A 12,460-nucleotide genomic window follows, 5' to 3' on the forward strand; every position below is an offset into this window, starting at 1 on the left:
GGATCTACAGCCAAATCGAGAAGGAAACATTGGCTATTATCTCCGGTCCACAGCTATGTGTGCGACCGCCAATTCACACTGATCGTGGACCACGAGGCGTCCCTGCACTTACTGAATTCCACCGCGGCCCACCTCCTCCGTGACGGCTCACTTGATCAAGTAGTGGGCTCTCTTTCTTTCCACGTACACCTACGACATTCAGTTTCAGGTTACAGCTCACCGTGCTAACGCAGACCTTTTTTCAGGCTGCCTGTTGGTTAACACCTACACTAAGACTCCGCTGTCTCATTTTGGCCGAACTGATCTGCGGACTTGTCTCAGGCTGTGGTAGCGAACTTTACGTTCACAAAGGCACTTTAAGTGTGGACTTTAGTTTTGCCAGTGTAATTCAGACTTTTCTTTATATGCAAGGAAAATGGTTAAAACGGCTCTGTGCACTATGGGACTTAACATCCGAGGTCATCAGTCGCCTATAACTTAGAACTACTTAAACCTAACCAACCTAAGGACATCACACACATCCATGCCCAAGAAAGGATTCGAACCTGCGGCCGTAGCGTTCGCGCGGTTCCAGACTGAAGCGCCTAGAACCGCTCGGCCACGCCGGCCACCTATAAGCAAGGAAGGCAGTATTTCGTTGAACACACTTAGACTTTCATTGGATGTCTCTACTAATAGACTGCCCTCCGGAGAGTAATTCTTATTCAAAGTAGTTACCAAAAAGTAATTAAATTCAATAACTGAAAGAGAATATTTTGTTGCGTATACAAATTTCCAGTAGAGGACCTATTTCCAAGTCTCCTTTCAACTTGTTTCTTTATGGCGCAGTGATAAAAAGCTTTACTTTCTGATTTGAGACTCAAACATTCCTAACTGAAATTTACCAGTAAAATGTCCTCTGTTTTGGATATTCATGTAAACTTGTTGGAGTCCCTCACAGTGTGACACTTCAAACGGCTCTCACGTTTCTATTTGAGACATACTAACGACCTCTGCGAGAAACCAGTAGTGACTGGAAAAACCTAACCAAGCCTACTCAGCTAACAGAACTCTGCAAACTAATTGCTCCAGAGCTGCGGTAGAACCACGCTGCACCCTGCGTGTGGCCATAGAACATTTCCACAGTGGCACTCCAATTCCGGACCAGCTACTCTCTCACTTTATTTCAGTCCTGGCACTAAATTCATCATGAGTCTGTTCCTCCCACCTACTTCCCATTGAGGCTAGGAAACCAGTACCTATAACGTTGTATATACAGGCTAATCTCAAGCTTTGCAGACATCTTTGTACTTACTAACATAGTGCGCATCTCGAAGTCCACAGACCAGTGCTTTTGGCCCCAAGCTGTAGTTAGTGAGCAGAGAAAGCCAAGGTGTAATTAGTAATAATTGGAAGCAAATATTTTCAATGCCGAGGTGCAGAAACCTTGTCGATAAAAAAACTACAAATAAGCTCTTTCCCTGGCAACAGCTACAGGTGGCATTCAAGCGTGATTTACAACAAATAAATTGCCCCAGGTAACGATGGGACCATGACTTTAAGGTTATGAGACAGGCGTACTGCCTACTGCGCTACTGCTGCTGACGGTCAGTAAATCAGAAAATTTGGAGGGTGCCTTACATGACGGGGTTTATGCTTGAAGAATAATCTGTTCTGTTGCAGCAATTGCACTCTAGCCCGAGTAGATTGAAGTGCTGCTCCAACTTTTGCAATGGAAAGCAGCCCTTCTTGTCGTAAAAGTACCGCGTCCTGGAGGCACCCAGACACAGCAACTTGCGAGGGCAGGCCGCCGATAGCCTGTAGAGCAAGTGACGGTACAAACCTCCCGTTACTAGATGAATATTTCTAGTATGCAAGGATTGCTTTGTAGAGAGCGAGTGCGCTACTTGGTGCGCGATTCGCGGAAGCGCGAAGCCCGCCCACGCGAGATTTGCAACAGTCGGTGTGATGTCTCCGCCGCCGGTCGGCCACGTGGCCCGCAGCTTGGGGCATTGTTTGGTTTTTCGCGCATTATGCGAAAACTATGTAACTTACAGTGGAGAGCGATGCGGCAGTGGATTGTGGTCAGCAATATGCACCTTCTGAAAGATCGATCTTTATTTCAAGTCACGAGACGCGAAAGTCATAGTAACCTCAAAATCGATTAACATCACGAATATTGAAAGATGAATGAAAATAGTAAATACCGACTTACAGGGATGAGCGAGCACTCGTTAAAAACGTTTCATCAAAGCGGATCGAGTGCCGTAGTCATATGTTAAGATTCATAAATAATTAAGCCCGTAAAGAGCAATAAACAAAGTTTGAGGGAAAATTGTTTATAAAATTCAATAGAAAATTCATGACGTAATGAACGGCACTATATAATATTTTGGGTGGCATCAGACGTATTTTAGACTAGTTAAATTATACTATAACGTAACTTGCAGTAGTTTTCATTGTTTGCAAATTATTATTAACATTTTTCGCCCATAATTAATTAATTATTATAGATATGAAGATTTTGAGCAGCGCAATGTGTAGATAGCTATAGATTACGTCTAAAACGGTGCTATATGCAATTCTGCGTTAAAACTTGGTAGCACAGATGTCAACAAACAAATTTGCGCTAAGTGGCGAGATTTTGCAAAAACTAAAACTTAATTTGCGGGCTATAGAATAATCCTAGAAATTAATGTAACGTAGTAAATAATATGTACTTTTTAGTGCTGTTCCGATGGTATACTTATTTCTGTCGAGGGATGTATATATCAAAATTTGTAACCTTAACTGGTGAGATTGGTACTTACATAACCAGGGGGGTTGACGTTCGTGCCTATAGAAGCGAGCGGCCATCTTGGCCAGGGTCAGTCGTTGGTTAGTCGTTTTGGAGGGTGGGTGGCGAGTAAGCCCCACTTGAGGGTGGACCATGTGGTTGTTTGAGGAAGAATTTTTCGCACCGATTTATTTTGACAAACAGCATTGTTTAATAGTGCAAGTGTGCAAGCATATATTTGGTGAACTGGAAGTGCTACGATTATTTGTGTGAGTACGATTTACGAGGTATACATCGTCGTAAGTGAACACGTGGCAAACTGTGATTTCGCGCCAAAACTGTTAGAACAAAGAGGACAGTGGGACTTGTGGTTTTGTTCGAATTGATTGAGTAATTTTCGTTTATAGCAGCCTACATTTCTGCTATTGGTGGCTCGGAGTCAAATTATTATTAAAGTAAAACTGTAAACCGTCTCACCAGTACTAATTTCATCCTGTGAAAGAAAAGGACAACGCCAATAAATAGTGATTGAACTGTGTCGTGAAAAACTGATTTTGCTATAATAATCACCTAATTTTTTCCCTAGCATAAACTGTACTCATGTCTGAGTGAATAATTAATTCAAAAACTATAACAAATGCCCGGGTGTGGAACAGTGTACTAATGCACCAAGTGTGGAAATCATCCCCTGAGACTTACGTGAGAGCCAAAATTCGCAATAACATTTTTAACCAACATTTGTATATGCACATTCGTGAGAACGCTTCAACCGCACTTCACTTTATTTACCGCCCCGTTGCAAACAGCAGGCGAGTGCCCAGGTGGGGAATCACGGGTGCTGCATTATCGGTTCTTCTCACAGGGAATCCCGCCATTCGTTTTGTCGCTCATGCAGGACAAGCGCGAATGACAAGCGGCACTGTGTGGCGAGAAAAACAAAGTGATGCATCAGCCATAAATCGAACACAGGTCCCAGCACGTGGCAGTCAAGCCATCCACCACTGAACCACCGAGGCTCGGTTATATTCCTCCTCCTTTGTGCTTCTTGATGTCTCCCGAACGCGGCCCTCAGAGTCCTCACGTTCGTGGCGCCGGTGGCGACTCTTGTCAAAGGACGAGAAACGTGCGTGGAGACGCCGTTTAAATGCGTTGGGATGAGCTCGCCTACCTCATCCGCTGTGGGCAGGCGGGAAGCAGACACAACGCGGCGTGGCCGAAAATAGCTGTGCGGTGGTGGTGCAATAGTCAGTATAGTTGCCTTCAAAGCAGCTGAGAGAGCTCGATTCATGGCCACCATATCCTTCCACTACATTTCCTCATGCGCATATCTCCCACATGTCCTTAAATTTAATTTTCCTTTTGCTCCTTTCTCCTTGTAGGCCAGCCTGAAACGTGTCCGCAGTCTTCACTTGATCCTGGCTGAAGCGAGAGCGGACCCTTGCAAGTCGGCCTGAGACTTTGTGAGGCGACATGCGAGTGCACCGAGAGGCAGATTTGTTGCAAGTGCCCTTGACTGGAACGTGCTGCAGCGTCGCAGACGAAGAGAAAATTTGAAACCCCTTCGGCACCATGCGTTCCGAGGCGGTCACCCAACCGGGTACTGACCAAGACTATGTTTGGTGGTCTGATGAGATCTGGTGGCTTCAACGAGAAATGGCAGTAAGCGAGTGAATGCTGAAGCCAGTCGTGACAAGTCGGCCTCGGACCCTCTTTTAGCCTCCACACCAAACGATGATATCTTGGCCACCACTCTTGCCAGTCGCAGTCAGCCTTTCCTTTTTGAACTGACAACGTGCAACCGCCCTTGAAGGAATCGAACCCAAGATTTGTATGTTATTAGCACGACACTTTAATCTACAGAGATAGTGGTGCTCTTCCAGTGCTGCGGAAGCATCACGCAGCATACTGCTACACTAGAGCATTATAAATGTGGGGCAGCTCCTTTCCTCTCTTAATTCCGATCCTGACTGATTTCGTCGGCCGGCCGATGTGGCCGTGCGGTTCTAGGCGCTTTAGTCTGAAACCGCGTGACCGCTACGGTCGCAGGTTCGAATCCTGCCTCGGGCTTGGTGTGTGTGATGTCCTTAGGTTAGTTAGATTTAAGTAGTTCTAAGTTCTGGGGGACTGATGACCTCAGAAGTTAAGTCCCATAGTGCTCAGAGCCATTTGAACCATTTTATTTCGTCGTGTGTTGGTTTCTGTTTAGCATGATCAGCTGACGGATGCTAAGCAATAGCTGAAACGCGAGGAGGATGAAGAATGGTAGTTCGAGTTGCCAAAACTAGATGCGATGTGTTGGTAAATAATTCCATTCCGGTATGAACAATTGAACTCGTTCCACCTCTGTGATACCCAAGTATTAGATCCACTAAACAACAACAGTTACTTACGATCATTAGAAGATGTATATTACTGTCATGCACATTTTGTGCTGAATGCAGACGTTTTTAGTTATAATAATAAGTGAAAGATGGAAAATATAAGGAACTTAAAAGCAAAGGTGATGTTGGATGATAAGTTGACTGTTGGTGTTCCTCTTTATACTAGAAAAGCATATAATTTTCTTCATGCTGGAATGTTTTATATGAAAATGGCAGTACTGATTATTTTTTCCAAAACTTTAAACAAATTGTGAATAAGGAATATAATAAAATAGTATTGTTATTCAAAATCGATAAATACACGACACTTCCTATGTACACTTTAGTTATCTATTAAATTACTGACTTGGAAGAACAACCAGTGCTCGAAAATAACACAGAATGACATATTCATTGGTGCTTGTGTTGCCAGATTTCAAGCTATTCAGATCAATATTATCTGAAAAACAGAGAAGTATACTACCTCTAATGATAATTTTACATATAGTTTTATGTAATATAAACACATTGTCACGTCTTTTGTTACATTTTAAGCACGTAAGTAATGAAAACTATTTGGTCTATTACCATCGATGTGCAGGTAGGCGCTCTTAAACATAAAAAGGCTGTACATGGAAGTGAAAAACTTGAATGGCTTCGATAAATATTAAATTTTGAAAAATTGTTATACTGTTTCATCTTGATTTCCTTATACTAATATCATGTTCGTATATAAGGAAAAATTGTGAAAGACATTGTCTTCGTATATGCAGAACACTCACAACTATACACAGATTCTTATGGAAAAATTGTTGATGCGAGCGCAGGATGCAGGAAATATGCACTTTTATATATACAAGTACAAAATATTAACAAACATAAAAAGTGAACTACAGTATGCACCAATGAAGAATTGTTATTTGAGTACTTATGCGTCTTATTTAATTGCTCAAAGAATTGAGCTGTAATTTATTAATAGTACAGCTTCATTGTATCAATAATAATATTAATTATATGAAGTGAAGTTATCCTCTTTGGGATATACGAAGCCACAGTCATTGCTGTGACGAAGAATGGTGCACTTCTTTCCTTTACGTCTCTTCTCTCACTCTGAGACAACGTCGGGAATGTCTGCAGCACGTAGGATAATAGAGTTGCTGCCTCCAGATCAGTGGGTTCCAAGTTCAATTCTCAGTCTGGTCGGAGAATTTATCCTCACCATCATTTCATCATCTGAACCGAGGGGCAAGTCATCGAAGTGGCGTCGAATATAGAAGACTTGCAAAAGGTGTCCGAACAACATCAGATGCGGTCCGCTGTCTGATAGTGCCGTACGGCCATTTCATTTGAGCATCAACATTAGTCAGCTGTTACCTCAAAGTCCACGCTCACTGACTGTGAATGGTTCGTGCTCCAAGCATAATTTGGATTTTAAATGGAATTGAAGCATACACCCTGAGGAACTTTTGTCTGGAATAAAACTGAGTCAGCCCTTAATTGTGTAGAAACGAGCGGCATATAACCAAACACCTGAAAGAAAACATTCATGAAGTTACTTAAACCAGACATGTCTCAGAAAAAGAAAGAAAACAAGTACATAAATAGTTTGATGACTTACGGTGAATACCGCCTTAAGTGAACAGATAGACCTTAAAATGTCATTATCCTGGACAACAAATGAATATTTGCAGCAAAGTTTAAATATACTGAAAACACAAAAAATTAAAATATGTGCCAATGCACTATGACTCATGTCTTTTTTGTGGTTATACAATATTAAAACTGCTAGCTCATCCACTGCATTCATAAAACCACCTGTGTGTTACCACAGGACTCACCCCCCCCCCCGCCCCCCCCCCCCCAGGTTCACTGCATCTAGATAAATGTGAGAATGTATAGCCACGAATATTACTTAGGCCCTCCAAATACGAAATAAAGAGATAAAAAATAAAAAATAAAGCTGTCTGAATTCAAAGGTTACTTGGAATCCCACTGAACTCTGATGGACACGGTCATATTGAAAGATATGTGCCCTTGCCTCCTTCTGAATTTCGAACTGGCTTACTCAACCAATTATAGCGTGTCCTACACTTTGGCATATATTACATACCGTGACACTATTTGATATGTTTCAAATGCAGAAACCATTTTCTGGGGTGAGAAAAGCCAAAACCGAGTGAATAAATCCCAGGAAGTATATAGGATTGGACCTTGTGCAATTGGAATTATAGCACTGTGACACAGAGAGCTCTTCCACTAACACACACGCCATTAAACTAAAATAACAAAGATAAAGAAAAGAGCACTGCCACGGGTCGACGTCCTTGTGAGTCCGTGTGGTCTGTTGTGTATCTGTGAGAGTGCGTACTTACGCTAGAGGATCTCAGAAGCTAGTGGCATTTTTGTGCTGTCACTGTTGCATGTTTCTATATCTCACACATCAGTCACCTACTAGTTAGGTACCTGAGTGGCTTCCTTTCCTCGTTTTCATTTTCATTTAGCAAATCAAGCGTAGTCTTAGAAAGATCAGGTAATAAAATATTTGTGTACATTAATCACTGGTTCCTAGCCAATTCTTTGTCACTAAACTTCGAAAAAACACACTACATGCAGTTCAGAACTTGTAAGGGGTGTCCCACGAGTATATGTTTAACATACAATGACAAGAAGATAGAAGAAGTGGACAGTGTTAAATTCTTGGGATTACAGCTTGATAACAAATTCAACTGGGAGGAGCACACCACAGAACTGCTGAAGCGTCTTAACAAATCTCTGATTGCAATGCGAATTTTGTCAGACATAGGGGATATGAAAATGAAAAAGCTGGCATACTATGCTTACTTTCATTCCATAATGTCATATGGGATTATTTTTTGGGGTAATTCATCAAGCCAAGCTAGAGTTTTCCGGGCACAAAAACGTGCAGTAAGAGTTATATGTGGTGTGAACTCAAGAACATCCTGCAGAAGCCTGTTTAGGGAACTAGGGATACTAACTACTGCTTCCCAATATATTTATTCCTTAATGAAATTTGTCATTAAAAATATATCACTTTTTCAAACCAACAGCTCAATTCATGGAATCAATACTAGAAATAAGAATAATCTTCACAAGGATTTAAAGTCACTTAGTCTCGTACAAAAAGGTGTGCATTATTCAGGAACACACATTTTCAATAACTTGCCAGCAGCCATAAAAAGCTTAACATCCATTGAAATTCAGTTTAAGAGAAGCCTAAAGGATTTATTGGTGGCCTACTCCTTCTACTCCATTGATGAATTTCTCAGTAAAACCATCTTATATATATATATATATATATATATATATATATATATATATACAATGTAACTTCTGCACAATTTCAGTGCAGTAATGTGTTCATTGTAAATAGGTATTATAGTAGTTGTATTACATGTTTATTACCTTATAAATAAATAAAAAACTTTTTTATTTTAAATTCAGTGCATTAGTATTTGTAAAATGACTTTCATATAGTGTTCATTAAAAAATGACGATCTTTCCACTTGGGACCTGTGGAATGGTACATTAGCTTATTTGTTTTAGTTGTAAATATTTGTCATGTTGTTTTTCTGACATGTTCCACATCCTGGAGGACCTCCTCACTACGGATCAATTGGAATGAAAGTAAATCTAATCTAATCTAAAAAAGAAACAAAAGGCTGGGGAGTACTTACATCCCATCACCCAGTATTGCAGAAAGAAACACTTAAAGCAAAAAAAAAAAAAAAAACACTCTTAGCCCTCAGAACCATACATTTCTTCTTGAGGAGGAGAGGAGAAAATGGTTGGTGTGGTTTGGAAATAGTGTAGGGGGGGGGGGGTCGTACATTTCTTAGATTAATTTCTTAGATTAAGCGGGACTCACCTACCAAAATTCATGAAAAGTCTGAGACGGATCTTCCATCTCGTAACAGGTGGTACTCTTTCAACATCGTTTCAGAGACCTATTCATACACATCCTACCATCCCGATACTTCCCTTCCTCTTTTCCTCCTTTCATTCAAATTTACCCTGTTTTCGTCACTGCTGAAAGAATGTTTTGTTCGAAAAGCTATGAGTATTGTCTCTAGTTGGTCCCACTAGCAGCAGGACTGAGACATGCCCTTTCTGAAGGGAAAGGGAAGTCTACCATCCAGTCTCTCTGCATACGTAACAAAACATTTCAAACACTATAATCAGAGAAAAAATATATAGTGGTGCCAGACCTTACATTAAATGTTAGATGCTGTGGCAAATGCACTCTTCTTAAGGTTCTAAATACTATTAAAATCTGAAAGCATACATACTGGAATTAAACTATGCAAACAGTTACAATTTCCTCTTGCAGTGTTGCAGTACACACAGTATAGAATATGGCATAACAGTACAAAGGGCGTTAAAAAAGTTTTGCTCAGTCGTCTCTAATTTTTTTATTTTATGCAGGAGAAGAATGAAATTTTTTGTGAACATACGTGGAGCATTTAGCTATAAGTTGGTGTATAAAAATATTTTCCTGTGAATAAGGAGACCATTGATCAAATCATCCAAAAAATAGATATGTGACGACACGACAGCTGGCTGAAATGAGTAGTTTGTCACTGGGTAGTGTGGTATCACTGGAACAGTCAGTAGGGTACAGGAAAATCTGTGCACGTTGGGTGCCTAGATTATTGACCAGAGAAATGAAAACGATTAGGGAGAATATGTGCGAGGGTCTCATGAAGACCTTTACTGAAGAGTGGAAACAGTGTTTTGACGGCGTCATTACCCAGGATGAAACATGGTTGCTTTTGTCCGAACCTGAGAGCAAAACTCAATCCATGGAGTGGTAACATCTGGGTTCCCCTCGGAAGAAGAAACCTAGACTTTCACGAACAGCAGGGCGAAAGGTGATGGCCTTCTTCTTCTGGGATGAGTGTGGTGTCATTTCCATTGACTTTTTGGAACCTTGCTCCACAGTTAACTGGGACTGCTACTGTCTGTCATTGGACAAGCTGCGACGAGCCATCAAGAGCCACAGACCACAGCTTCAGAGTCAGCTCATCAGACTACACCATCGCAATGCCAAACATTCATAAATACAGCCCTTATGACGCAGGAGAAAATCAGGAAAATGGGTTTGAAAATTGTTCCTCATCCCTACAGTCCGGACTTGGCTCCGTCTGATTTTTACCGTCGTCTGAAGGCCCACCTGCGCGGTAAAACATTTGATAGTGAGAAAGACCTTATTTCCTGTGTCAAGCGACGGTGTAAAAGTCAATCCCAAGAATTTTACCAAAGTGCATTTGCATCATGGAAAGAACGTTGGGCCATATGATTCACAGCTGATGGAAGCTACACTGAGTAGGCTCAATGTATAGCTAAATGTTCCAAGTATGTCCACAAAAATTTCATTCTCCTCCTGCAAAAAATAAAAAAAAATAGAGAGGACTGTGACAAAATTTTTGGAACCTACTTTGTACATGGAATTAATGTCTAAGTGAATAGCAACAAATACACAAACAGAGAGGGAAACAGACTGATGGAAGAAATTGCAAATAAAATCTGGAGTAGGAATGACATGAATAAATCAACTGTACGCAAACGAAAGTCACACTGAAAGGACATAATCTCTGTGAAACAGAATAAACACAAAGAGAGACAAGCACATAAACAAGAATAACATAATGATGGCAAACATATTCAGAATACAATTTTTAATATGTTTTACGTGACACATGCAATTAAAAGAATCTAGACAACAGGAGAAACAGGACAGGAAGAAAGAAGGATTGACAGAAGACCTACTGTATACCCTCAGTGGTAATAAACAACAGTCTCAGTCTCTAGCATTTCTAACCAGTAACATCTGAAAGAACAACACAGTCAGCTTCTGACGTTTCGAAGGTGTTGCCATACTGTATGATGATACAAAAGAGAAGAGAACCGGCAGTAAAAAATATCAGTACACCATGAAATTTTAAAAAAAGTTCTTGATTATGTTATATCTTACAAAATGTCGTTGTTATCATAATGTGTACTAACTTGTGAAAGAACCTTGCACAAGTACGATATTGTCTTCGATCTTAAATACCTGAATGTTTATTTACGTGTATATGTTAACAAGTGAAAAACCATGTAAAATATGTTGTTAACTGTAAATGATTATTCGATTCCTAAGGAAACTTTACTATGTGCAATTCACTTGTGCAATAATCATACACGTAAGCCGGAGAACTATGTTGTCTTTTCCTCTGGCGCTTTATTTTGCATGAGCCGGGTGCTCTTAACCTGGTCACAGTGAAACTGGCTTGTAGGCAGTGGAGTACTACTGTGCCGATGACGCTGTCAAGTTCACAGTTAAAAAGTTCGTTAAAGTGATATTAAAGTTTGATAAAATTGTATGAAGAAGTGGTGTGAAAAGAATTTTCGCATTCATAAGTCATCTCTAAAAAGTATTTGTCGTAGATGCAAGAACATATGGCCGCGAGGTTAATGTACCACCAGTTCATGAGGGATAACGGATCTGGATGGCGTCATTGTGAGTAATACCTACCCACACTATCTGAGACGTGAAGAATCTATGTAACTTATTCAACACAGATAATGACTGCTCAACTGCTAAAGGGGAAGAACTTTTACGTAAGCTCGTTATTAACAGTGTATAGGGAGAAAGTCATCTCAGTGCAACTGTTCTAATTCATCAATTTTGAACAGTAAAACTGGTATGTTTTCGGTACTTCTATGTTTCAACATTACCTACAGATATTTGTACTCCTGTCTCCTTTGCCATTTTGAAAAGAATTAATTTACTACTCATCAACGACATCGAGAAAAGTAGTCATGTGCATCGACAGTGTCAACCTGTCCTTTATTTAACAAGGTAAATTATGGTATTAACTGCCTTGAATGAAAGTATGTAAGTGCAGCTGGTTGCCTTTTCATCTTGATACAGATAAATTCGCTTGGTGTTAATTCTAAATTTTGAGTAAACAATATTAAATAATTACATCCGATCAGTTTTTCAAACTTGATAGGTAGAAATCTATGTAATAAATGTGTCTACATGCATTAGTCTTATTTTCAACTAATTATGCGTAATAAAAGAAAATCTTGGTTGAAGGTAAACTGGTATGTTTGAGAGTAATATACAGAGTTTTCTGCATCACGATTCGCGTCCGTTGTATTTAATTTTTAGTGTTCATTGCAGAGGGCCATACTAACTCTAAGTTAACTGTTGCTCTCTTCCTAATGCTGAATGTAGCACCTGTTTGTTTTTTAGATATAGCTAAGCATGAAAACGTAGCAGGTGGGAAGTGTAAAGAAGTGTTGCATGTATTCTGTGTGTTGTAGGTACTGAACCGAA

The 12,460-nt window shown here is 40.2% G+C and overlaps 1 protein-coding gene across 5 annotated transcripts in view; it reads right to left on the reverse strand.

The window, feature by feature from the left end:
* Nucleotides 1–5,444: 5,444 nt before the first annotated feature.
* LOC126236071 (exostosin-3-like) overlaps nt 5,445–12,460 on the reverse strand; it is a 310,079-nt gene continuing 303,063 nt past the window's right edge. For all 5 annotated transcript variants that reach the window (XR_007544868.1, XM_049945127.1, XM_049945126.1 and 2 more), the window contains one exon: nt 5,445–6,645. Coding sequence is in view for 4 of the 5 variants with exons in the window: in XM_049945126.1 (XP_049801083.1) it covers nt 6,547–6,645 (99 nt within the window). In the remaining variant the exon portion in view is untranslated. The remainder of the gene's footprint in view (nt 6,646–12,460) is intronic.

This window comes from Schistocerca nitens, chromosome 2 (genome assembly GCF_023898315.1).
Source record: "Schistocerca nitens isolate TAMUIC-IGC-003100 chromosome 2, iqSchNite1.1, whole genome shotgun sequence".
In the NCBI taxonomy this organism is placed as follows: Eukaryota; Metazoa; Arthropoda; class Insecta; order Orthoptera; family Acrididae; genus Schistocerca; species Schistocerca nitens.